Consider the following 10,293-nt stretch of genomic DNA (forward strand, 5'->3'; position numbering starts at 1 on the left):
GGACCTTGCCAAGTGTCTTCTAATCGCTTTCTCTCTTTTAAAACCACCAGTGTTCAGTCATGGGGATCTCTACCCTGAGCTCCTCCTTTCTAATTCTAATCATGTCCTAAAGTATTTTAGTTAGAAATAATTACCACCAGCTTAATACCTTATAATGGAGATTAATCTTCAATAATAGTTTCAGAGGGGACCAATGACATTCAAACCATAGCAGTTAGTGTGGCTGAAGTTCATCCATTGAAAAACACTTTAAAGAGTCGCTTTGCACCCGCGAGGCCTCCTCTGACCACATTCAGCAGGCTCAGGGGAACACTGTGCTGGGCTTCCCTCTAGCATTTGCTGACAGAGATGGCTCCAAGGTCACAGTTTTTTTTCTGCGATATTTGGTTGGAGTACAGTGGTTATTGTTTAAAGGTTGCGTAGCTTTCTAAGTTGCATCTTTGTCCTTTCCTTTGGCCAGTAAGAACAGGCTTCCATGGGACTTTTCTTTCTTTTTTTTTTTCTTAAATTGTATAAATTTTATTTTTGATAATTTTTACATATTTGATCAGTGTGTGAAGGGTCAAGGACTAGAGGAAAGTGGGTGTGTGACCATTGTTTTTAACATTCTCTTTTTTTCCTTCTTGTATCTGGGGGAAGGGGAGAGATAAGAGGAGAAGCCACTCCCAGGCTCCCAAGCATCCCAGGGTCCCCAACATGGGGCCTGCTCCAAGGGTCCTGCTCAAATGGTTTTGATAGTTCAACAGTTCTGTATTGCTGATGATGGTGCCACTCCAATCATGATGAAATCTCTTCGGACTCCATTGGCTGCCATAGTCCACCTTAGAGTCTCCGTTTGCCATGGGGCTTTTCTGTGAGTGTTTACTGAAATTTCTGGAGCTGGCCTCTGGGATACACAAGGCAAAATGAAAACCCAGGCAATCCACTACTGTGTGGCCCTTTGGGCACAGAGTTCCTTGGCTCACTTACCTTTCTTCCTGTCACCCTTTATCTTCTTACATGTGTCTATATGAAATGTTGGTATGTTAGTATTAGTTGTGCCCAAGCCTTCTTCACTCTATTTTAAATTATTTTATGACAGATGCTCTATTTTGTTTTTAAATACAAAAGAAGCTTTGATTTCTAAAATATCTTCCTTGCGCTGGGGCCATGCTAATCTTCTCTGTATCGTTCCAATTTTAGTATATGTGCTGCCGAAGCGAGCACACTCTAAAATATTTTCTAAAAAAATATTTTATTCCTTTATTTGAAAGGATGAGAGACCAAAAAAAAAAAAAAAAAAAAAGGATAAGAGTGACAAATGAGGTCTTTCTTTCATCATCTTGTTTTTTCTGATTGCAACAGCCAGAGCTGGGTCAGGCTGAAACCACGAGACTGAAATTCAATCTGGGTCTCCTATGTGGTTGCCAAGGCCCAGGCACTTGGGCCATCTTCTGCTGCTTTCCTGAATGTATTAACTGGGAGCTGGATTGGAAGTGGAGCAGCTGGGACTCAAACTGGTGCTCATATAAGTGTCAACATTGCAGTGGTAGCCTAACCCTCTGCATCATAAGGCCAGCACCAGAAAATTCCTTTTTAGTCACTATTGACATAATGTGCTTGCTATCATTATCTTAATAATCTGAGGATTTGGTAACAGCCCTCAAGCATCCCACAGAGATTATAGATTCAAGTAGTTGGAGGGGTTTGACAGAGAAAGTAAATGAGGCAAGAATGCTGTCTGTGAAGTCTGTGAGACCCTGCAGGGAATAGAGGGGGGCTGGGACTGATAAAATGGGAATAAAGGATTACATAGCCACTCTAACAAAGGATCATGTAAGCATGTGACTACAGTTACAAAATACGTTGCATCTCTTGACCATTTGAATTTATGAGTCAAAGATTGTCCTTCCTGCACTATTCTTATTGCTATAAATTCTATCAAAGCCCAGGTTTGGCAAAAAGTATTGCCATTGTTTTCCCATTATAACTGTTTTCCCATTATAACTTCAATTTACTCTTTAGGCAATAGTTAACCCTGTCCACTACGGGTTTTATTTGGAGTTTAAAAGTGATTTTATGGAACTTGTGTGGTAGCTTAGAAGGATTGTCCTAACCTGCAGTGCCAGCATCCCATATGGGAGCCAGTTTGTATTCTAGCTGCTCAACTTCTAATCCAGCTCCTTGCATATTGCCTCGAAAAGCAGCAAAAGATGGTTCTTGACATTCTGTACCCATGTGGGAGACACCAAGGAAGCTCCTGGCCCCCAGCTTCAGGTCAATTTTTTTACTGGAAAGGCAGATATACAGAGAGGAAGATCTTCCATCCAATGGTTCACTCCCCAAGTGGTCACAACTGCTGAAGCTGAGCTAATCCAAACCAGGAGCCAGGAGTTTCCTCCAGGCCTCCCACACAGGTGCAGGGTCCCAAGGCTTTGGGCCGTCCTCAACTGCTTTCCCAGACCACAAGCAGGGAGCTGGATGGGAAGTGGGACTGCCGGGATTAGAACCAGCACCCCTATGGGATCCTGGGACGTTCAAGGTGAGAACTTTAACCACTATACTTTTGCTCTGGGCCTAAGACCTTCTCTTTCTATCTCTTTTTCCCTCTGAAAATTTGCCTTTCAAATAAAAATAAGTAAATCCTTTTTAAAAATTGATTTTTAATGTTTTTAATAAAGTTCAGCTATTTTTCAGGTCTGGTTTTAAAAAACAGATGCCAGTATATGAAACTCAGCATCCCTAAATTTGTGAAAATACATTTTCCCAGAACTTTTAAATTTTCACTTCTGTGAAGAATATTGGAGGATGTTTTGGAGATTACTGAAGCCTCAAACAATGCTTAGGTTAATGTTTGCATTTGTTACATTAAATATTTTTATTTATTTATTTTTATTATTATCATTTTTTTATTGGAAAGGCGGATATACAGAGAGGAGAGACAGAGAGGAAGATCTTCCATCTGATGATTCACTCCCCAAGTGAGCACAACGGCCGATGCTATGCCGATCCAAAGCCAGGAGCCTCTTCTGGGTCTCCCACGCGGGTACAGGGTCCCAAAGCTTTGGGCCGTCCTCGACTGCTTTCCCAGGCCACAGGCAGGGAGCTGGAAGGGAAGCGGGGCTGCCGGGGATTAGAACCGGCGCCCATATGGGATTCTGGGTGCATTCAAGGTGAGGACCTTAACCACTGCGCCACCGCGCTGGGCCCCATTAAATATTTTTAAATGTTAAGTCTGAATGTTACTACCAATGTCTGTACATGCACAATTTCCAAAGATTTTAATCTTTTTAATTTTTTTTAAAGATTTATTTTATTTTTGATGGAAAGGCAGATTTACAGAGAGAATGACACAGAGGGGAAGATCTTCTGTTGATTTACTCCCCAGGCAACTGCAATGGCCAAAGCTGCACCAATCCAAAGCCAGCAGCCAGGAGCCTCCTCCAGGTCTCCCACGCAGGTATAGGATCCCAAGGGTTTGGGCCATCCATGACCGTCTTCACAGGCCACAAGCAGGGAGCTGGATAGGAAGTGGAGCTGCCAGGATTAGAACTGGCACCCATATGGGATTCTGGCATTTGCAAATTGAGGACCTTAGGTGTTAGGCTACTGTGCCAGGCCCTATCTATTTTATTTTAAAGGTAGAGTGTAAGAGAGGAAGAGCGAGAGAGATCTTTCATTTTTTTGGTTCACTCCCCAAACACAACAGCCAAGCCTAGGCCAGGCTGTAGGTAAGAGTCAGGAATTCTATCTGCATCTCCCACATGAGTGGTAGGAACACAGGTAGCTGGATTGTCACTCATTGCTTTCCCAGGCACACCATCAGGAAGCTGAATTGGAAGTGAGCAGTTAGAATTGGAATAAGCACTCTGATAGGGCATGTGGGGTTCCCAAGCAGCACTTTCATATGTCGAATCACGATACTCTTTTCTGAAAGCTTCTCTCTTTCCAGTGGCTCGTACACATTAGACAATTTTTTTTTCTGCTTAACTTCGTCACACTGTGTACTCTGTGACGAGTCAAAGATGTCTCTCAATACTATGATTTACTTATTTATCTAAAAGGCAGAGGGAGTCTATTCCCTCCGTGACTCACTTTCCAAAGAAATGCAATGATTGGGACTGAGCTAGGATAAAGCCTAGATGTCTCACATTAGCAGCCCTAATACTTGGGGGCCATCTTCGGTTGTTTTCCCAGATGCATTAACGGGGAGCTGGCTCAGAAGGGGGACAAGTGGAACCAGAACTGATACTCTGACATAGGACCTGGTATCACCAGCTATGGCTTAACATGCTGTGCTACAATGCTGACTCTACATATTTATTTTTTAACATGTGTGGCGGGGCTCCGCCCCCACCCCACCCCCGCTACCATTCAGGGTACACCATTAGCGGAAAAGTTGGATTGGAATCAGAGTTGGTATTCAAATCAGCACTCTGATAATGCATGTGTGTAACCTAATGCGCCTCAACACCCACCCTTTTTTTTTTTTTTTTGGATTTATTTGGGTTTTATTGGAAAGGCAGATTACAGAGAGAAGGAGAGATAGAGAAAGATCTTCCATCTGCTGGTTCACTCCTCAAGTGGCTGCAACAGCTGGAGCTGAGCTGATCTGAAGACAGGATTTAGGAGCTAAGAGCTTTTTGCACGTCTCCCACGCGGGTGCAGAGTCCTAGGGCTTTAGGCCATCCTTGACTGCTTTCCCAGGCCACAAGCAGGGAGCTGGATGGGAAGTGGAGCAGCTGGGACATGAACCTGCACCCATATGGGACACCGGTACATGCAAGGTGAGGAGTTAACCATTGGACCATCGTGCCTGGCCCTACTTCTTTTTGAAGATTTAATATATTTTTTTTTAAGTATTTGAAAACAGAGTCAAAGAGGGAAAGATATCTTCCATCTACTTCTTCACTCTCCTAAGGGCTGCAATGTGCAGGCTACAACCAGGAGACCTAACACTGCATCCTGATCTCTCATGTGGGCGTCAGGCACACAAGAACTTGGGCCATCTTCTGCTGCTTTCCCAGTTTCATTAGCAGGGAGCTGGATCCCAAGGGGAACCACTGGGACTCAAACTGGTGCTCAAATATGGTATGCTGGCTTTGCAAGGTGCAGCTTAATCTTCTGCAACTCAACACCAAAAACGCAACAATAGTGAAAAGCTAAGGGAGGAAAAAAAAAAAAAGAAAGAAAAAAAAAAAACCCAAAAACTAAGGGAGGAACGGATTTCAGATAATGCAAAGCTATCAATACAATCAAAATGAACGGGTCAAAGAGATTTTTAGAAACAGCTTTATTTGCATTACAGATGGACCTCTGAGGAACATTCCTCAGGGTGTTCTTGAGTTTTTAAAAGAGAACCATATTCTTCATTCCCACTCCACATGCAGATTCTCTGTTTCTATCCTTTTGCTTGATGTTCTTCTTTCTTAACGCATTGTATGCTTTATTCTTTAAAAGGTTCTAAGCTGGCATTCCTCAACTTGTTCTAATTTGTTCACTGGCAAAGTTTTCAAGTTTTCCCTCAGAACCTTACACAATGTAGTTCTTAATGCAAGTTGTTAAATCAAAATACACTGAAGAACCCAGAAAGTGTCTAATTCTCAGAATGACTATGACCGTCCAGTAACTGGATTCATCCACAGTAGCATGGTAGTATCCATTTTAGAAGTAGCACATCTGGCGGGGTAACACTTTTTGAGGGTTTTTGTTTCTTTGTTGTTGTTGTTTCTTTCCTAGCCCTTTCCTTCTTCAGCATGGTAGTTGATTGAAGATGGCTGGCCTGAGGATAACCCACAAGCTACCAAGTATTTAGCCAGTGAACTGATTTCAGAGAAAACAATACATTATTAACAAAATGGATGGAGGGGAGTAAGCCAACGGACAAACGTTAATCGGAAACCTCGTTCTTACAGTCTCGGGCTAAATGTCCAAACCCACCGCACCGGTAACAGTTCATTTTGCTTCCCTTGTTGCAGTTGATGGCCACGTGTCCATTCTCACCACATCGATAACACTTAACTTGGGTGCAGTCTTTCTGGAAGTGCCCAAATTCACCGCAAGAGTAGCATTTCTGCTCTTCTAGATGGGTGCAATCGCGAGACAGATGACCCATTCGGCCGCAGATGTAACAGCACTGATCTTTCTCACGTTTAGGCTCCAGACAGTCCTTGGCGATGTGGCCAGTCCTCCCACAGTTGTAGCAGATATTTTCGAGAAGGTTACAGTTTTTGGCATAATGACCAGACTCACCACAGCGGTAACAGAAGTCAGTGTGCATGGTGGACGTACTTGGAGTGGCTGTATTGCGGCTTCTACCTCGTTGGCATCGGCTCCCTTTCCTGGGGCATCCCCGGGCCCAGTGACCAGAGCGTCCACACTTGGAGTATTCCTTATTGCTCATGGCTGCTGGTTGCGGTGAGATGTTGGGGCGAGATCTTCTAGGAAACTTCCACCGCTGCCCGGAGGCGACGAGACTACTGTCCTTACCGTTGGCTTACGGAGAAATGGCCGCTTTACTTCAGGGGGGTTTGGTGACGTCACAGAGGATTTGCGCATGGCTGTCACGCAAGATTTACACATGATCCCCTTCAAGCACCACGCCGCCTGTCCCCCTCCCCTTTTTCTTAGGGAAAAAATTAACAAAGCCCAATAAAAACAAACAAACAAATTAATTAATATTTTTATTGGAAAGTCAGATATACTGAGAGGAGGAGAGACGGAAGGAAGATCTTCTGTCTGCTGGTTCACTCCTCAAGTGGCCGCAATGAGCTGAGCCAGGAGCTTCATCTTGGTCTCCCATGCAGGTGTAGGATCCCAAGGGTTTGGGCCATCTTCGACTGTTTTCCTAGGTCACAAGCAGGGAGCTGGAACGGAAGTGGAGCTGCCGGGATTAGAACCGGCACCCATATGGGATCCTGGCACATGCAAGGCAAGGACTTTAGCCGCTAGGCTACTGTGCCAGGCCCAGCCCAATAATTTTTTAATGATTTTTGACATATAGCTCCTGAAGTCTCAGTTTGAATTCTATCGTGTTCAGAAAATGTGACCTGTAGGATTTCTTCAAGACGTTAGGCTCCCTCTGTGGTCTAGCTCAGCTTCCTCTGTGATCTAGTTCATAGGGGATCTGCTTTTATACGTGCTCTGTGGGCAGAGCACGCGAGATCTAATGCACAAATGCAAAACAAAGGAATTATAACAAGTTGGAGTAATCCGTTTTAGTGATCATTTGAAAAAAATAAGATACAATTGTCCATAAAGAGAAGAGATGCAGGATCCATTATGTCCTGCAGTAGTAGGAACGTGATTTAGGTTCATGAACCACATTTCAGAGTGCCCTGGTCCAAGTACTAGCTCCTCTTCTGATGTCAGGTTCTTGCTACTTGGGCTCCTGGGAGGCATTACACAATGGCTCAAGCACTTGGGTCTCTATTGACAGAAAAGGAAGCTGCAGATGGAGTATCTTTGGTTCCTGAATAACTGTTGATGTGCCTGGGTTTCAGTCCTGACTCTGCCTCCAATTCCAGCTTCTTGTTAATTTGCACACTGGGTCGCAAAAGGTGATGACTCAAATACTTGGGTCCCTACCAGGTGTCTGGGAGACCTGGATGGAGTTTCTGGTTTCTGGCTTCAGTCTGGCCCAGGCTCACACCGTTGCAGAGGTCTTTTACCTGCTGATCCACTCCTCAAGTATCCACAACAACCAGGGCTAGGCAAGGCTGAATCCAGGAACTCTGGGTCTCCTGTATGGATTGCAGAAACCCAGGCACTTGGGTCATCATCCCTACTTCTCAGGTGCATTAGCACAGGAAGCTGGATCAGAAGCAGGGAATTCTAGGGATTGAAACTGGCATTCCAATATAAGATTTGGACATTGCAATGTGGCAACTCAACCTGCTGTGTGACAATGCCCCACTCTTCTGATTTTAAAGGCAATCTTATGTGTAAACACTGTCACAGAAATATCTAGAATAATATATGGTCAAAAATATCTTGGTGCCATGATCCAGAATTGGAACATAAAATGAATCCTCACAACCTATGAAAAAAAAGTCAGTTTCCCAAGAAATGTATGTAGGATGGGATGGGGGTGGAAGAGGAAAACAAAGCCTTAGAGTGTTAAACTAAGTTAAGCATATAGTAGAGGAATCCAAATGTATCCATTATTACCCCTTAAGAACTGCTTGTGGGGCCCGGCGCGGTGGCGCAGTGGTTAAGGTCCTCGCCTTGCATGCCCCAGGATCCCGTATGGGCGCCGGTTCTAATCCCAGCAGCCCCACTTCCCTTCCAGCTCCCTGCCTGTGGCCTGGGAAAGCAGTCGAGGACGGCCCAAAGCTTTGGGACCCTGCACCCGCGTGGGAGACCCGGAAGAGGCTCCTGGCTTTGGACCAGCATAGCATCAGCCGTTGCAGCCGCCTGGGGAGTGAATCATCGGATAGAAGATCTTCCTCTCTGTCTCTCCTTTGTGTATATCTACCTTTTCAATAAAAATAAAATAAATCTTTAAAAAAAAAAAAAGGACCTGCTTGTGAACTTGGAAATTGAGCCAACTGAGTTGGGCCTGGACCCTAAGTATTTTATGATGTTTCGCATTTACAAGCTATGCCTCCTGAATTTTTCTTCAGATTAGATCATGATAGATTAGGGAAGTTTTTCTATTCTTTATAAAATGCCAGCTCATGGTATTTTGTAATAGCAGTGTGCAATGGACAAAGACAATGCTAGTGGGCATGAAATTCCTTTTTGCAGCACTGAAAATATTCCTAAATTGATTGTGGTCATGGTTTTACAATTCTGTAAATATGCCAAAAACTTTAGGATGGTGACTAGTATAGTATGTGAATTACAGCTCAATAAAACTGTTGTAACAAAAAAGCACAAAGAAATAAAAACATTTATTGTTTTTTATTTATTTATTTATTTTAAATAAATTACATTGCATTATGTGACACAGTGTTATGGGCACTGGGATTTCCCCCACCCTTCCCCTAACCCTCCCCCATGGTGGATTCCTCCACCTTGTTGTATTACCACAGTTCAAGTTCAGTTGAGATTCTTTCATTGCAAGCATATACCAAGCATAGAGTCCAGCATCTTATTGTCCAGATAAGAAAAGCATTTATTGTTAACAGTATGGTAGCACTCTGGGTAAAATTCCCTTATCTGATATTTTAAATTTTATATAAGGTACGTGTCTAATTTATGAGAGAGGTTCTTCATGGTACTAAAGCATAATTTATTTCTGTTTCTCTCCATTTTTTTTAAACCTGCATATACATATTGCTTTATCATGTTTTTGTGCAAATAATGTAAAAATACAAACTTCTCTTATTTCTCCAAATAACCTTTTTTACAAAATTATTTGTTTTTTAAAAATTTATTTATTTATTTATTTGATAGGCAGAGAAAGTCTATTAATCTGCTGGCTTACTCCCAAAAGGCTGCAACAGGCAGGGTTGTGCCAGACCAAAGCTGGGATCCAGGAGTTTCTACCACGTCTCCCACAAAGGTACAGGGACCCAAATACTTGAGCCACCTTCTGCTGCCTTCCCAGGCACATCAGAAGGGAGCTAGATCAGAAGTGGAACATCTGGGTCTGGAATAGGTGCTCATGGGGGATGCTGGCACTAAAGGCAATGACACAGTCCTTCTGAATAATCTTAATATAGCATTTTTAAAAAAATTATTTATTTTTATCAGAAAGGCAGCTTTTTACAGAGAGAAGGAGAGACAAAGACCTTCCATCTGCTGTTTGACTTCCTGAATGGCCACCACAGCTGAAGGTGAGTCCATCCAAAGCCAAGAGCAGCAGACCTCTTCTTGGTCTCCCATGCAGGCACAGCATCCCAGGCTTTGGGCCATTTTCTATTGCTTTCCTAGGCCACATGCAGGGAGCTGGGTGGGAAGTAGAGCAGCCGGGACAGGAACCAGCAGCCATATGGGATATAGTGCTTGGAGGTGGAGGATTAGCCCATTGAGCCAATGCGCCAGCCCCTTAATATAGTAAGGAGCATGGGGATGTGGAAGTTTTAGAATCTCAGGATTTAAGGATTCATGGGTTTTAGTTTTTGGTATTTTCAAACTAGCTTTCTTTCTTTCTTTCTTTCTTTCTTTCTTTCTTTCTTTCTTTCTTTCTTTCTTTCTTTCTTTCTTTCTCTCTTTCTTTCTTCCTTCCTTCCTTCCTTCCTTTCTTTCTTTCTTTCAACATTTATTTTATTCTTATTACAAAGTCAGATATACAGAGAGGAGGAGAGACAGAGAGGAAGATATTCCATCAGATGATTCACTCCCCAAGTGAGCGTTACCGCCAATGCT

At 43.3% G+C, this 10,293-nt stretch overlaps 1 protein-coding gene and 1 non-coding gene across 2 annotated transcripts; both read right to left on the reverse strand.

Moving 5' to 3' along the window:
- Window positions 1–1,099: 1,099 nt before the first annotated feature.
- Window positions 1,100–1,206, reverse strand: LOC121169561. The gene has a single exon (XR_005885864.1). It is a non-coding gene; the product is annotated as a U6 spliceosomal RNA (small nuclear RNA).
- A 4,481-nt stretch (window positions 1,207–5,687) lies between these two features.
- Window positions 5,688–6,487, reverse strand: ZCCHC13 (zinc finger CCHC-type containing 13). The gene has a single exon (XM_040999797.1). The coding sequence runs from the start codon at window positions 6,380–6,382 to the stop codon at window positions 5,870–5,872; it is 513 nt and encodes a 170-aa protein (XP_040855731.1). The 5' UTR covers window positions 6,383–6,487; the 3' UTR covers window positions 5,688–5,869.
- Window positions 6,488–10,293: the final 3,806 nt, after the last annotated feature.

This window comes from Ochotona curzoniae, unplaced genomic scaffold (genome assembly GCF_017591425.1).
Source record: "Ochotona curzoniae isolate NIBS_2020 unplaced genomic scaffold, NIBS_Ocur_1.0 scaffold_1852, whole genome shotgun sequence".
Classification (NCBI taxonomy): domain Eukaryota; kingdom Metazoa; phylum Chordata; class Mammalia; order Lagomorpha; family Ochotonidae; genus Ochotona; species Ochotona curzoniae.